We start from the raw sequence: 17,830 nt of genomic DNA on the forward strand, positions 1-17,830 counted from the left end.
ACAGAATAACCCCTTAACAGGCAATGAGAGCATAAACAGAAACACTCGCCCACAAAGCAAAGGAAAACTATATCCTAATGTTTTATAATCACCTGAAGTTACTAAGACAATGATCTACAATGTGAAAGAGAAACATAGTCCAGAATTATCAAAACTCAAAAATTAGTAACACCCAAGAGACACGAGTCGATCTGAAAGAGCTGTCAATGACCCAAACCAGAAAGAACTGAGTGCCAAAATAAATAACAGCACTGGCTTATAACTGAAAGTACAAAACAAATATATACAAGTCTCTACTGATACAAGTAAATTATTGAAAAAAGAAAGAAATAGGGAAGAAAAGGCAAATTTTCCTCATAGAAGAATTCCAAATAAGTTATGCAGATCTTGCCTTGCAGAAGGTAGAGTTTAATTTTCTCTATTCCTTGAGTGTGGCTGGACTTAATGACTTGCTTCCAAAAACAGAATACAGAAAGATGAAAAAGTAACTTGTCAAATGGGAAGACATTTGACAAAAACTACTTTGGCCAAATGAGTAGGTCAACACCATGAGTTATGAATTATATTAATAGCACTATATTCCCTGATATAATTGATATGAGAAGGATATTTCACCTCTGTAGTCTCCCTTTAAAAAGTCCATAATCTAGACTGATTATGAGAAAACACAAGACAAAGCAAATTGAGAGTCATTCTACAAAATACTTACCCAGTACTCTTCAAAACTGTCAAGGTCACGTAAAACAAAGACAGAAACTATCACAGACCAGAGGAGGCTGAACAACATGATAATTGAATGCAAATGAATGCTGATCAGATCCTAAAATTAAAAAAAAAAAAAAAAAAAAGATGTTAGTGGGGAAACAAAAGTGACGTCTAGATAAACCTTGGAGTTCAGTTAGCACTAACATACTAATGAGAATCTCTCAGTTTTGACAAACGTATCATGGTTATGTAAGATGGTGACAACAGGGGGAAATAGGTGAGAAGTATTTCTCTGTTCTATCTTTGTAATTCTTCTGAAAATCTAAAATTATTTCAAGGCAAAAGGTTTACGTCTAAAAATGGGAAGCAAATAGAGCACATGCAAAAACAATTAAGCTATTTTCAATAACCACTTTGCTCATGGGACTATGTTATTCTGGAAAAAATTCCTGTGTAATGTGGGGTAAAGCACATGAATGAGTATATGATATTATAATTCTGTCATTTCTGGTTTACATGAAATGCAGAAATCTCACTTTTAGGAAAAGAGACAACAGAGATAAGGTAGAAAATTTAATAAAAACCCTGTAGTTCTGGCTTTGAATTAGAAACATCAGTATGAACTCATGAAGTATTTTATCCAAAGAATAAATGTTATTAGTGATAACAGGCATTACTTACTATTTACAATTTCAATAGAAACTATTTCAGTGATTTACAATTTATGATATATTTTCTATTGTGTTTGGTTATTAGCTTTTATTGTGTTAAATTTTCATTTCTTATTTCCTTAGGTTTATATATATTAGGACCAATTATTGATTTTCTCATTCCTTTTTCAAATCTGATTTGCTCAATTGGTTCTTCTTTGTTAATTTCTTGATATGCTAAATTATGTTGATGAATATTCAGGTGCCAAGCCACCAGGGCATGCATACAAGACGACCTGCTTGGTCAGATTATATCAGTGTTTTGATACATTGCAGGACTGCTCCCTAAAATGAACAAAGGGGATTTTTATTGTTATTCTACCACTTGGAATAATTTCAATAACACTTAAATTAACTAGTCTTAGATAAACTCATGCTACTATGACAAAACTCTTAGTATTATGAACCCATCTCGTCCTGGTTTGCTTTCTAATGATTATTAATTATTAATCAATTTCCCAATTTTTTCTATCTTTACAAATTAAGGGAGGGTTTTCCCCTCTACTTATTCTTGCCCATTTTCCCTAGGTTTTTAAATATTTTGCCCTCATGATCATGCACTTATAATTATTTTAATACATCCTCTGTCCTTTTTCATTCCTAATATTCATTCCTAATAAAGTATAAGCTATATTTTAATTATAGGGAAACATTCTATTGATATTTACTTCTATACACATCCAACATTTTGTGTGTGTATACACACACATACTTGTAAAGTTTCTATAACACCAGCAATTTGGCTAGCTATTTCCTTTTAGTCTCCATGGACATTTTACATATTTTATGACAGAATTAATGCCTACATATTCACATAAATGGAAAAAGAGAGAATGATAAATAGCTTAAAAGGCGATAGAATATAGAATTGTACACATCTGTCCCTGTTGCACATGACACACCTATGACAATAGGAAAAATGACACGCATCACCTAACGCCTTTTCTGAAGTGAGCAAGAGCTCAGTACTTGAGTCTGAAGTCGCCTCATCAGGGCCAAAGCTGCAGAAAGACTACTGAACAGAATATAGTTTGAGATAAAAGGAAAAAAAAACAGGCAAGGAAAGAACACAGTCGTACAATAAAAAGCAAATTTTTTCATGGAGTTTACATTAAAAGCTGAATATACATCACACTGCCAAGCAGTTAAGTCGAATGTTTCTGACTCATAAAGAGACTCCAATGTGCAAAAACGCTGCCCTCCTTATACTTTCCAAAGTAGGCTAAAAAATGGTGCCTCAGCCGCCTCGACCTCCCGCTGCACAGGGCTCACAGTGAGACCCTGAGGACCCAGTCAGAGCTGCAGTCAAGCGGATAGAGTCATTCAGCGGGAGGAGGGGCCCAGGAAAGTCATGAAGGCAGTTGCCATGGTGAATCCAGAGAGGAGAGGTGGATTCAAATCCAGCTGCTCACCTACCCTGCTGGGAGCCTCTAACAGTGACAGAGACATTCATAGCAAAGGTTAAGAAAATGATTTCTAGGGGTGCTTGGGTGGCTCAGTCGGTTAAGCGTCGGACTTCGCCTCAGGTTATGACTTGCATTCGTGGGTTCCAGCCCCGCATCTGACTCTATACCGACAGCTCAAAGCCTGGAACCTACATAGGATTCTGTGTCTCCTTCTCTCTGCCCCTTCCCCTCACACACTCTGTCCCTCTCTCTCTCAAAAATTAAGCATTTAAAAAAAGAAGATGGTTTCTGATACAAGTCAATTAAAATAAATTTCAATGAAAACATAGGCATATTTTTGTATTTTCCACACATCTTTAAATATGTACACATATATGTGTGTATAGATATATACATAAAGTATATATATATGTATATACCCACATAATATGTTTAACATTTAAATGAAGGTGTCATGAGAAAATTTGCAAATTGTAAGGACCAGCTACCTACTTGATTTAGTCTCTTAATATCAATAAGAGACTTTTTGAAAAGACTTCTAGAAAGGTATGTGAACAAACTAAAAGTACAAGTTTATGTAATTCAAGAGGAATAACATTCTGGAGGATGAGAGGTAGTTTAAAAACGAACTACCGTGTCTAAAAAGGCAAGTGACCACCTACATGTTAGTGTGAGTGTCCATGGGGTGAATGAAACCTCCCTTAGCATGGATCAAACATGGCAGGAAAACAAGAGTATATCATCGATGTGATCATTGACAATCACATAGTTCTGAGGACGTGGCAGGCTATGATGTAGCCTACAGTGGATTTTACTGCAAGCTCAATTCTTGCTGACACCTTGTTCCTCAAAGAGAAGGTGACTGAAGGAAAGTTGATGGGCTACTTCCTATCAGAACATCATCAATGAAGGGCAGGAGACCTTTTTTCAATAGACAGCTTACTTTTAGAAAACTGGAATACATCATGCTTGCTATGGGTTGAATTTTGTCTCCCCATAAAAGATATGTTGGAGTCCCAACACCCAGTCCCTCAAGTTCTGACTTTATTTGCAGATAGGGACCTTACAGAGGGAGCAAGTTAAAATGAGGTCATTAGAGTGGGCCCTCATCCAATATGATTGGTTCTTATATAAAAGGAGAGCATTTGGAGAGAGAAACATGCACAGAATGTCATGCAATTACAGCAGGTGTGCTGCCACCAGCCAAGGAACTACCAGAAACTTGGGAGAGGCCTGGAACAGATCCCTTCCAAGCACCTTCAGAGGGAATATGATCCTTCAGACATCTTGATTTCAGACACCTAGTCCCCAGAGGCAATACATTCGTGGTGTTTAAGTCACTTGATACTTGGTACCTAGCAATCCTAGCAAACTAATACAATGCTGGAATGGGTATTTCAGGAGAGCACCTAGAAATTACCTTCAGGATTGGGCACTGTCCATTCCACATCCTTTCGAAATTGTTAGTGGGGCACCTGGATGGCTCAGTCCTTTGAGGGTCCGACTTCGGCTCAGGTCATGATCTCATGGTACATGAGTTTCAGCCCTGCATCGGTCAGGCTCTGTGCTGAAAGTGAGCTGAAGAAAACAGTTATTTGCACATAGATAATTTCTTTCTACATTAAAAGGACAAACTGAAGGTTGCTGGAGGGGGTGGGGTGGGGGATGGAGTGATGGGTATTAAGGAAGTCACTTGTCGGGATGGGCACTGGGTCCTACTCCTGAAACCAATACTACACTGTATGTTAACTTGAATTTAAATAAATACATTTTTAATAGTTTATTGTCAAGTTGGTTTCCATATAACACCCAGTGTTCATCCCCACAAGTGCCCTCCTCCATGCCCATCACCCCCCTCTTGCTTCCCCCAGCCCATCAGCCCTCAGTTTGTTCTTGGCATTCAAGAGTCTCGCATGGTTTGCCTCCCTCCCTCTCCCCCACTATTTTTCCCCTTCTTCTCCCCCATGGTCCTTCGTTAGGTTCCTCCTAATCCTCCTATACATGCAGACATATGCTATCTGTCCTTCTCTGCCTGACTTATTTCGCTCAGCATAACACCCTCAAGGTCCATCCATGTTGCTACACATGGCCAGATTTCATTCTATACAATGGAATACTACATGGCAATGAGAAAGAATAAATACATTTTTTTTAACTAAGAAAAAAAGAATGAGTTTGTGGACTGTTGAAATTGTCATTTTTAATTGCCTTCTGACAAATGTAGGTTTGACATATTATCTGGTCTCGACTAGACAAGTTAGATATTTCAGTTGCTCTTGGATCATCTAGCTTGTAAACTTTCACTACCCCACCACAAGCATGGGAACGCACACAAATTTCTTGCAGCACTTTTAACTTCTTAACTTGATTGTACTGGTTATACTTAATATCCAAGATTCATACTACTTACATACTACAGATTTTTTTCACAGAAATAAATCTTTAGTTTTAGTTTATGGGTTCACTCAGCAAAATGCTTGTAGAGGTGATTTATAATTTGGGTATTTTGAAATGACAAAGTATTTTTTAAAAACCTTGTTCACTCCATGCTTACTGGGGTTACATTGTTGAGTGTTTATCTACCACAATTTTAATTAAATTCAAGCTAGTTAAGGCATAGTGGTTTTAGGAGTAGAATTTAGTGACTTTCCACTTACATATATCATTCAGTGCTGATCCCAGCGAGTGCCACCTTAAAGCCCGTGACCCACTGGGCCCATCCCCCCTCCCACCAACCTTCCATCAACCCTGTTTGTTCACATACAATAGTTAAACATCTTTCATGGTTTGTCTCCCTCTGTTTTTTATCTTGTTTCTTTTCCTTCCCTTCCCCTAGGCTCATTCATTTTGTTTCTTAAATTCCACATATGAGTGAAATCATATTGTATTTGTCTTTCTCTGCCAGCACCATTTTGCATAGCATAATGCACTCTATCTATATCCACATTGTTGCAACCGGCAAGATTTTATTCTTTTTCCGTGGAGCAACGTTCCATTATATATCCACACACGTATACATACACATACACACACCACATTTTCTTTATCCATTCATCAGTGATGGACAGTTGTGCTCTTTCCATAATTTGGCTATTGTTGACAGTGCTGCTATAAACATTGTGGTGCATGTATGCCTAAAAATCAGTATTATTGTATCCTTTGGATAAATACCTAGTAGTGCAATTGCTGGGTTGAAGGGCAGTTATATTTTTCACTTTTTGAGGAAGCTCCATATTGATTTCCAGAGTGGCTGCACCAGTTTGCATTCCCACCAGCAGTGCAAAAGGGTTCCCATGTCCCTGAATCCTTGCCAACATCTGTTGTTTCCTGAGTTGTTAATTTTAATCATTCTGACAGATGTGAGGTGGTATCTGATTGTGGTTTTGATTTGTATTTCCCTGATGATGAGTGATGTTGAACTTTTTTTTTTATGTGTCTGATAGCCATTTGGTGGTCTTCATTGAAGACATATCTGTTCATGCCTCCTGCCCATTTCTTAACTGAGGGATTATTTATTTTTTGAGTGTTGATTTGATAGGCTCTTTAAGAATTTTGGATACTAGCCTTTAATCTGATATGTCACTTACAAATATCTTCTCCCATTCTGTAGGTTGCCTTTCACCTTTACTGATTGTTTTTTTTCACTGTGCAGAAAGTTTTTACATTTATGAAGTCCTAATAGTTGCTTTTTCCTTTCTTTTCCTTGCTTGTGCAGAGATCTGTCTGGTAAAGAATTGCTATGGTTGTGGTCACAGAGGTTGCTGCTTGTGTTCTTCTCTAGGATTTTGATATCTTCCTGTCTCACATTTAGGCCTTTCATCCATTTTGAATTTGTTTTTGTGTATGGGGTAAGAAAGCGGTAGAGTTTCATTCTTCTGCATGCTGCTGTCCAGTTTTCCTAACATCATGCTCTGAAGAGACTTTTTTCCATTGGATAGTCTTTCCTGCTTTGTCAAAGATGAGGTGACCATATAGTTCTGGGTCCATTTCTGGGTTTTCTCTTCTGTTCCATTGGTCCATGTGTCTCTTTTTGTGCCAGTACCATACTGTCTTGATGATTACAGCTTTGTAATAGAGCTTGAAGTCCAGAATTGTAATGCTTCCAGCATTGTTTTCTTTTTTCAACATTCCTTTGGCTACTCAGCGTCTTTTCTGGTTCCATACAAACTTTAGGAATGTTTGTTCTAGCTCTGTGAAAAATGCTGGTATTATTTTGATAGGGATTGCATTAAATGTATAGATTGCTTTGGGTAGTGTAGATATTTTAACAATATTTGTAGTTCCAAACCATGAGTATGGAATGTTTTTTTTCTTTCTTTTTTTTTTTTTTTTTTTTGTGTCTTCTTCAAAGTTTTTCAAAAGTGTTGTATAGTTTTCAGAGTACAGATCTTTTACCCTTTGGTTAAGTCAATTCCTAGGTATCTTCTGGTTTTGGTGCAGTTGTAATGGGATCAATTACTTGATTTATCTTCTTGCTCACTTATCATTGGTGTATGGAAATAAAACATATTTCTGCCTGTTGATTTTATATCCTGCAACGTTGCTGACTTCATATGTCAGTTCTAGCAATTTTTTAGTGAAATCTTTCAGTTTTTCTACATAAAGCATCATGTCCTCCACAAGAGTGAAAGTTTGACTTTGTCCTTGTTGATTTGGATGTCTTTTCTTATTCTCATTGTCTGATTGTTGAGGCTAGGGCTTCCAGTATTATATTGAACAACAAGGTGAGAGTGGACATCCCTGTCACGTTTCTGACCTTAGGGGGAAAACTCCCGGTTTTTCTACATTTAGGACCATATTAGCTGTGGGCCTTTCATATACAGCCTTTTTGATGTTGCTGTATTGTTATGCCGAGAGACACAGAGACCAACCGAGACCACTGCAGCTGAATTAAAGGAGTCTTTATTACTAGCCGGGACCGCACAGAGTTAGCACAGAACCCAAAATGTGTGGCACCGAGTCCAAAGACTTAGGGCTTTTTATAATGAGTAAGCAGGCAAGTGGGCAGTACAGAAGCAGAATTGACCAGTTATTGTAAAAAAGCTACAAAGTGATAAAGAGAGCAGCCCTTATCCTGGTAAGTAGGACATTTATTATTTTGAAGGCACGGCTCAGGGCTTTGTGGAGTTTCAAGGGAATAGCCGTTATCTCAAGGACAAAGTATGCAAACTGTGTCATAAATAACCATTAACAGGGAACATTAGCCCTTGTCTTCTTATTTTTTTTTTCTTGCAACTGAGGATAGTCACGTAGCCCTATGAGTGCAGGCCCAGAAGGTAAACTCTGTGTCAAGATGGAAGGACTGAGGCTAAATTCATGTGCAACAGTATGTTCCAACTTTCCCTACTTTTGAGGGCTTTTGTCAAGAATGGATGCTGCATTTTGTTCACTGCTCTTTTTGCATTTATTAAGAGGATCATATGTTTCTTATCCTTTTGTCTATTAATGTGGTGTATCACATTGACTGATTTGTGGATACTGAGCCACTCCTGCAGCCCAGGAATAAATCTAGCTTGATCATGGTGAGTAATTTTTTAATGTACAGTTGGATTTCATTTGCTCATAGCTTGTTGAGAATTTTTGCATCCATGTTCATTAGGGATATTGGTCTATAATTCTCCTTTCTGGTGGGGTCTTTGTCTGGTTTTGGAATCAAGGTAATGCTGGCTTCACAGAATGAGTTTAGAAGTTTCCCTTCCATTTCTATGTTTTGTAACAGTCTCAGAAAAATAGGTATTACCTCTTCTTTAAACGTTTGGTAAATTTCTCCTGGGGAGTCATCTGGCCCTAGACTCTTTTCTGTTGGGAGATTTTTGAGTATTGATTTGATTTCTTTGCTGGATATGTGTCGGTTCAAATTTTCTTTTTCTTCCTGTTTCAGTTTTAGTAGTTTATATGTTTCTAGGAATTTATCTATTTTGTCCAGACTCTCCAATTTGTGGGCATATAACTGCTCATAATGTTCTCTTACAATTGTTTCCATTTCTATGGTATGGTTGTGATCGCTCCTCTTCCATTCATGATTTCACTTATGCGGGTCCTTTTTCTTTTTGGTAAGTCTGGCTAGGGGGCTATCAAATTTGGTTAATTCTTTCAAAGAACCAGCTTTTACTTTAATTGTTCTGTTCTACTGTTTCTTTGATTTCTATATAATTTATTTCTGTTATAATCCTTATTATTTCCCTTCTTCTATTGTTTTGGAGCTTTTTCAATGTTCTTTTACCATCTTATTTAGGTTTAGGCTTAGGTTGTGTATTTGCGACCTTTCTTGCTTCTTGTTGAAGGCCTGTATTGCTGTATATTTTCCTCTTACAATTGGTTTTGCTGCATCCCAACGGACTTGGACTGTTGTGTTTTCATCTCATTTTCTTCCATGTATTTTTTTATTTCTTCTTTAATTTCCTGGTAAACCTATTCATTCTTTAGAAGGATGTTCTTTAACCTCCATATATTGTTGGTCTTTCCAAATTTTTTCTTGTGGTTCACTTCAAGTTTCAAAGAATTCTGGTCTGAAAATATGCATGGTATGTTCTCAAATTTTTTGTTCTAGTTGAATCCTGATTTGTGACTCATATGTGATCCATTCTAGAGAATGATTTATGTGCACTTCATGTTGCCTTTTTAAAGCATAACATTTGGAGGAGGAGAGGGCAAGATGGCGGAGAAGTAAGGAGCTCCGTACTTGCACTCACGCCCATACATCACACAGAAAAGATCTGAAGACATTGGAAACCTTACAAAACCTGAGAGATTGGGAGAAAAAAGACGCAGAATCCACTGAGAGAGCCTTCTGACACTCCGGCTCAGAGCACCCGGCAGGCAAGCCCCCGCCCATGCGCGCCAGCCTGACCCAGAGAAGGAAGCAGCGATTCTGACTCCGCCCCTAGAGCTCGGCAGGGAGCTTGGAATTGCCCGAGGGGGTTGCCTGGGAAGCTGTGTCTAAGGCAACTTCAGCGGGTCGCACAGACGGGGATTTGGAGATTGGAACTGCCCTGGGTTGAAGAGTGCAACCAACTTCGGCTGCGCCCCTGGTACGGGGAGTTTACACCCCCAAAAGAGTGAGGAGCAGCTCTTGCTTCAAGAAGGGACTGGAGCACCGTCACTCTCCTCCCCACAACCGCCGAGGCAGAGCTCCCGCCTGAGGCACTGGATCCCGCCACGCCCATCCCTGCCTGAGAGGTGCCCTCCTCCCTTTTTTTTTTTTTCTTCCCTTTTTTTTTTCCTTTTTTTTCTTTCTTTTTTTTTCTTTTCTTTTTTTTTCCCTTTTTTACTCTTTCTTTTTTTCGTCTTCTTTCTCTTTTCTCTCTTTTTTCCCCAGAACACTGACCTGATTAACTCTGGTCGCCAGCTTGCTTAAACGTTCACGAGTCCATTGTGTAAATGTAAATTCTACACCTACTGACATTTTCAGCTATTTCTCTCAGGAGTAATTAGACTATATAGTTTCTCTGGATAATTCCAGCACCCTTCTCTCACCTATCCAACCATATTCTACCCTTTACCTCTTTGAAAAAAGCTTCTTATCCCTTCTGCCTGTTCATTCTATTTCCAATTGTGTCTCATCCCGCCCTGCTTTCTCTCTGTTTCTCTATGCTCCTCAACCAGCACTGCATACACACGGCTATTTAACTGTAGCTGGGAAATCTGGTTATATCCTTTAAACCGTTCTTTGTCCATCGGTTTTCTTCTTTTTTCCTTTTCCTTTCCCCTTTTTGACCCTTTTATGTATTTTATACTCCCTATTATTCGCCCTCCCTCCTCCATCTTTTCTCTTAACTTTTTCGTTTTCCCTCTCGCTTTGCATGTTAGTTGAATTAGCCTGTGCGTTTGTGTGCTCCTGCTCCCTGTGTGTTTGTCTGTCTGTTTTCTTTTCCAGGGCTACCTCAAGAAACAAGCTAGAGTGCACAAGGTGGAGAGTCCCAAATATCACTACGAATAGGAAAATAAAATAACCAAGGTCCCAACAAGAGAGACCAGGGGATACCATTCAAAAAACACTCTCTGAAAGGGTAGGCCCTGGAAAGTCAAAGAGCCTTCTTGGATATAGCAGTGCTCATAGAAACAGAGAGAATAATAGGTCTTTAAAACCAACAAGAGCCGGAAAGCTAACTAAAATGACGAAACGAAAGACCTCTCCTCCAAAGAAACTCCAAGAAGAAATGACAGCTAATGAACTGCTCAAAACAGATATCAGCAGCATCACTGAACAAGATTTTAGAATAATAATGGTAAAATTAATAGCTGGGCTTGAAAAAAACATAGGGGACATCAAAGAAACTATGGCTACAGACAGAATGGAAAATAAAAATAGGCATGAAGAATTAAAAAATGCGATAAATGAGATCCATAATAAATTAGAGGCCTCCAATGCACGGATTGAAGAGGCAGAAAGGAGAATAAGTGATTTAGAAGACACCATTATAGAAAAACAAGAAGCTGACAAAAAAAGAGACAAACTGATCCAGGAACAGGAAAGAAGAATTCGAGAGCTCAGCGATACGGTCAAACGCAACAATATCCGTATCATAGGAATCCCAGAAGAGGAAGAGAGAGGGAAAGGTGCTGAAGGAGTCCTGGAACAAATTATAGCAGAGAACTTCCCCGACCTGGGGAAGGAAGTAAATGTGGAAGTACAAGAGGCTCAGAGGACTCCCCTCAGACGTAACCTGAATCGATCTTCTGCACGACATATCATAGTGAAAATGGCCAAATACAAGGACAAAGAGAGAATTTTGAAAGCAGCTAGGGAGAAAAGGGCCCTAACATACAAAGGGAAACCTATCAGAGTGGTGACAGACCTATCTACTGAAACTTGGCAGGCTAGAAAGGAATGGCAGGAAATCTTCAATGTGATGAACAGTAAAAATATGCAGCCAAGAATCCTCTATCCAGCAAGCCTGTCATTCAAAATAGAAGGAGAGATAAAAACCTTTCCAAATAAACAGAAATTGAAAGAATTTGTCACCACGAAGCCAGCCCTACAAGAAATCCTGAGGGGGATGCTCTGAAGGAAAGGTTGCAAGGAACAAAGATACCAGAGACACCACCACAAACATGAACCCTACAAAAGATACAAAGACTCTAAACCCACATATTTCAATAATAACACTGAATGTAAATGGGCTGAATGCTCCAATCAAAAGACATAGGGTAGCAGAATGGATTAAAAAACAAAATCCATCAATATGCTGTCTACAAGAAACTCATTTTAGACGGGAAGATACCTTCAGATTAAAAGTAAGGGGATGGAGAAATATATATCATGCTACAGGAAATCAAAAGAAAGCCGGAGTAGCGATACTTATATCAGACAAACTGGACTTTAAATTAAAGACAATCACAAGAGATGAAGAAGGGCACTACATAATAATTACAGGGTCCATCCATCAGGAAGAACTAACAATCATAAATGTCTACGCACCGAATATGGGAGCACCTAAATATCTAAAACAATTAATCACAAACAGAAACAAGCTTATAGATAAGAATGTGCTAATAGCAGGGGACTTTAATACTCCGCTTACAGCAATGGATAGGTCAACCAGACAGAAAATCACTAAAGAAATAATGGACTTGAAAGACACATTGGACCAGATGGATCTGACGGATATATTTAGAACTTTACATCCTGAGGCCAGGGAATTTACTTTCTTCTCAAGTGCGCATGGCACATTCTCCAAGATAGATCACATACTGGGACATAAAGCAGCCCTCAATAAATATAAAAGAATAGAGATCATACCATGCACACTGTCAGATCACAATGCTTTGAAACTTGAAATCAATTACAGGAAGAAGTCTGGAAAACCGCCAAAAACATGGAGGTTAAAGAACACCCTTCTAAAGAATGAATGGGCCAATCAGGCAATTAGAGAGGAAATTAAAAAATATATGGAAACAAATGAAAATGAAAACACAACAATTCAAAATCTATGGGATGCGGCCAAGGCAGTCCTAAGAGGAAAGTACATTGCTCTCCAGGCCTATTTCAAGAGATTAGAAAAAGCACAAGTCCAAAATCTAACAGCTCACCTAAAGGAGCTAGAGGCAGAGCAACAAGAACGCCCTAAACCCAGTAGAAGAAGAGAAATAGTAAAAATTAGAGCAGAAATAAACAACATAGAGACCAAAGAAACAATTGAACAGATCAATGAAACCAAGAGTTGGTTTTTTGAAAAAGTAAACAAAATTGACAAACCTCTAGCCAGGCTTATCAAAAAGAAAAGAGAGAGCACCCAAATAGACAAAATTATGAATGAAAATGGACTTATTACAACCAACCCCTCAGAAATACAAGCAATTATCAGGGAATACTATGAAAAATTATATGCCAACAAATTGGACAACTTAGAAGAAATGGACAAATTCCTAAACACACACTCACTACCAAAATTCACACGGGAAGAAATAGAAAACCTGAACAGACCCATAACGAGTGAAGAAATCGAATCAGTGATCAAAAATCTCCCAACAAATAAGAGCCCTGGACCTGATGGTTTCCCTGGGGAATTCTACCAGACATTTAAAACAGAATTAATCCCAATTCTTCTCAAGCTATTCCAAAAAATAGAAGTCGAAGGAAAACTCCCGGACTCATTTTATGAAGCCAGCATCACTCTGATTCCCAAGCCAGACAGAGATCCAACAAAAAAAGAGAACTATAGGCCAATATCCTTGATGAATACGGATGCAAAAATTCTCAACAAGATCCTTGCAAATCGAATCCAGCAGCATATCAAAAGAATCATCCACCAAGATCAAGTGGGATTCATTCCTGGGTTACAGGGCTGGTTCAACATTCGCAAATCAATCAATGTGATCCATCATATCAATAAAAGAAAAGATAAAAACCATATGATCCTGTCAATAGATGCAGAAAAAGCATTTGACAAAATACAGCATCCCTTCTTAATAAAGACTCTCGAGAAAGTTGGGATAGAAGGAACCTACTTAAACATCATCAAAGCCATCTATGAGAAGCCTTCAGCTAACATCATCCTCAACGGGGAAAAACTGAGAGCTTTCCCCCTGAGATCAGGAACACGACAGGGATGTCCACTCTCACCACTGTTGTTTAACATAGTGCTGGAAGTCCTAGCATCAGCCATCAGACAACAAAAGGAAATCAAAGGCATCAGAATTGGCAAAGAGGAAGTCAAACTTTCACTCTTCGCAGATGACATGATACTCTACATAGAAAACCCGACAGACTCCACCAGAAGCCTACTAGAACTGATCCAAGAATTCAGCCAAGTTGCAGGGTACAAAATCAACGTACAGAAATCGGTTGCATTTTTATACACCAATGATGAAGCAACAGAAAGAGAAATCAAGAAACTGATCCCATTCACAATTGCACAAAAAACCATAAAATACCTCGGAATAAAATATTTTTTAAAAATTTAAATCAATCCCTCAAAATTTTAAATTTAGCTAATGGAAACTAGTGAAGTATAAAAATTTAAGTCATCATGACCAAGTGAGGTCAAGTCTGGATTGCAAGCATAACTTTACATCTGAAAGTCACCTGACATAACATAACACATTAAAAGAGTAAAGAAGAAAAAATACACTGTCATCTCAAGAGATGCATTAAAAACATTTGGCAAATTTAATACCCATGTATGCAAACACTATCAGCAAACTAGGAATAGAAAAGACTTCCTCAACCTGACAAAAGACAACTGTGAAAAGCCTTCAGTTAACATCATTTTTCTAAGGTTCAGAGCAAGAATACAGCTGTATTCAATCTGGAAGCCTAGTCTGGAAGCCTTAGCTAGTTCACTAATCAAGAAAAGAAAACCATCAAGATTACAGAGGAAGAATTAAAACTGTCTCTAGTGGCAGAAGAAATGATTGTGTAGAATATCCTAGAAAGTGTTAAAAATACTAGAATTTATAAATAAATCTTTTTACGGATACGATTGTAAGGGCACCTGGGTGGCTCAGTTGGTTAAGCATCCAACTTCAGCTCAGGTCATGATCACATGGTTCATGGGTTCAAGCCCTGCCTAGGTCTCTGTGCTGACAACTAGCTCAGAGCCTGGAGCCTGCTTCAGATTCTGTATCTCCTTCTCTCTCTGACCCGCCCCTGCTCAGGCTGTCTCTCTCTCTCTCTCTCTCTCAGAAAGAAATAAAACACCTTTAAAAATGTTTAAAAAAATAAAATTTTTAAAATTTTTAAAAAAAGGATATGATTGTAAAGGCCAATGTGAAACTCAAATGTATTTCTATATACTATCAAAAAACACTTGAAAAATATTATTTTACATGAAAATTTTTGCACATAATTCAGGATTAAATTTAAGAAAAGATTTATAAGATCTCTACACTGAAAAAGCACAATAGTGAGGAAATTGAAAAGGACCTAAATAAAATGACATATGCAACGTGTTTTAATTGGAAGTATCAATATTATTAACATGTCAATCCTCCACCTATCTATAGATTTAATGCAATGCTAACCAAAATCTAGTTAGCCTTTCTGTGTTTAGAAATTGACAGGATCTCCCAAATTTTGATTAAAAAGATCTAGAGTACTAGGAACAATTTTGAAGAAAGAGCAAAGCTGAAGTCAGAGTAGTATCAGGCATAAGATTAGACGTACAGATCAATGGAACAGAAAAGAATATTCAGAAAGAGTCATATTTATGGTTAATTGATCTTAGACTCAAGCCTCACTGTAATCCAATGAGAATGGACAGTCTTTTCAACAAATGATTCTGGAAGAACTGGTTATTTGCATAGGGAAAAAATGATTTGTGACCTATACCTCTCTGAACAAAAACAAATGCTACATACCTGCTGAGTCACCGCTGCTGCCAAACTGCCCCCAGAACTGTCTCCTGAAATACAGATTCGGGTGGGATCCACTCTGTATTCTGTAAGAATTTTATCTTGAAGAAAAAATTTGACTGCTGTGAAGCTGTCTTCAGACTGAGTAGGAAAATGCTGTTGAGGAGCTAGTCTATAGCTTTAAAAAATAATAAGTTATTTAAACAATTTTTAAAGTACCATTTATGGTTGTATCTTTCCATGTAGCTTTTCAATACCAAATAGATGCAATTTCACCCCAGTTTTGGTTGTTTAATCGGTCAAAAAAAATCAGACCTGAGTTTTCCACTAACTCCTTATCATATGAATAAAAAAGAAAATTCGTATAAAGATTTTCAATCTTTTATCTATTTTCTATGGATAGCATTTTGTGTGAGGGGTAAGGTGATGTTATGAGTTCCCTATGATTGTAAGTATAATTTTTAATCCACATGCATTTTGGGTTGGAGATACTCTATAGCTTATACCATATTCTCAATGTAACTTTGATCCAAACATTTAAAAAATATTGGAAAAACATCCTGGATTTTGAAAGCAGCAGATCTGAGAGACTTGACTCAGGCCATGTTCTCAGTTCATGGGTCGAGCCCCATGTCAGGCTCTGTGAGCCTGGAACGTGCTTCGGATTCTGTGTCTCCCTCTCTCTTGGCCCCTCCCCAATTCCCTCTCTCTCTCTCTCTCTCTCAAAAGTAAATAAACTTAAAAAATAGGAGAATATTTCTATTAGTCTATTATCTATCAGGGATAACTTTTCCTTTTGCTCTTCAGAAAAATAAAATTTGCAAATATCTGTACTTTAAATGTTAGTGAAATGATCCTTAAAATTTTATCATAAACTATATTTAGAAAATCCTAAACACAGTATAGGCTACACAAACCCCAACGTGTTAGTATCTATTACTTTAAATACAGTAGATTTAGACTCTTTAGGACAAAGAACAATACAAATCATAAGGATTTGACAAATATATAAACCAGAAACAGACATAGTACTATATAAAAATATATTGAAAATATATATATAAGTTCTAGATTACTTCAAAATCTATGGAAGTAAAAAGGATATAGCTTAATATTATAAATTAGAAGTATCCTTGAAAATAGGAAGTTCTAGCCTCTGTAAGTAACCGAAACAAAAACATTGGCAATTACTCTCGAGAGAATCAAATTGTCACTCTAGGTTACCCTCTAAACTTTAATAGCTTCCTAGCTAAAAATCAAAACAAAACAAAACCCAAACCTATATCACTATTGGATTAAAAGTCTGTAAGTATATTTTTGTTACTATGGACTAGGGAAGAGAGGTAGGAAAACATTTTCCTGGGGATGTCAGTTTCGGAAATATAAACTGCACCAGTTTAAGAAAATATTGAACTATACTGAGACGTTCTGATATTTTCTAGCAAAATCCAGAAGATAAAAATCACTTTTCCTGAGAATTTTTTCCTGAAAATTCTTAGCTGATTCCAACCTTTATCTCCTACATTACTCCAAATGAGAATTGGTATAAAATAAAACACTTTATCACCAGCCTAAATACAATCTATCATCCCAAATGTGTAGGATTTATTTATTTCCTCCTGTTTAGCCATGTTACTTGGGGCCTAGGCTGGGACATGAGTTTTATGTCTAGAGCAAAGTGCTTCCAAAAATGCTCACTCAGGCATATCACTCAGAGATTTCCAAAATCACAGAAGAATATGAGGTAGTGGACTCTTTTGAGACTTGGACTATGTTGCAATGGTGACAAATAAATAATTTTTTAGAAATTACATTTTACTGGGGTACCTGGGTGGGTCACTCTGTTAAGTATCTGACTTCAGCTCAGGTCATGATTTCAAGGTTTGTGAGTACAAATCCCACACTGGGCACTCAGGTATCAGCGCAGAAACTGCTTCACATCCTCTGTCCTCTCTCTGTCCCTATCCTGCTTGTTCTCGTTCTCTCTCTCTCTCTCTCTCTCTCTCTCTCTCTCTCTCTCTCTCTCTCACACACACACACACACACACACACACACACACACACAAGTAAACATTTTAAAAATTATATTTCCAGGGGTGCCTGGGTGGCTTAGTCGGTTGAACATCCGAGTTCAGCTCAGGTCATGATCTCACGTTTCATGGGTTCGAGCCCCGCATCAGGCTCTGTGCTGACAGCCAGCTCAGAGCCTGGAGC

The 17,830-nt window shown here is 37.8% G+C and overlaps 1 protein-coding gene across 1 annotated transcript in view; it reads right to left on the reverse strand.

The window, feature by feature from the left end:
• Positions 1-1,052: 1,052 nt before the first annotated feature.
• The window catches only part of LOC120223349 (arylacetamide deacetylase-like 2), a 28,530-nt gene continuing 11,752 nt past the window's right edge, over positions 1,053-17,830 (reverse strand). Inside the window, exons 4-5 of the mRNA XM_039221419.1 lie at positions 15,623-15,794; positions 1,053-1,058 (exon numbers count right to left, since the gene is read on the reverse strand). Of these exons, the coding sequence (XP_039077350.1) occupies positions 1,053-1,058; positions 15,623-15,794 (178 nt within the window). The remainder of the gene's footprint in view (positions 1,059-15,622; positions 15,795-17,830) is intronic.

The sequence above is a fragment of the Hyaena hyaena genome, unplaced genomic scaffold (genome assembly GCF_003009895.1).
Source record: "Hyaena hyaena isolate Hyena2069 unplaced genomic scaffold, ASM300989v1 scaffold_980, whole genome shotgun sequence".
Taxonomy (NCBI): Eukaryota; Metazoa; Chordata; class Mammalia; order Carnivora; family Hyaenidae; genus Hyaena; species Hyaena hyaena.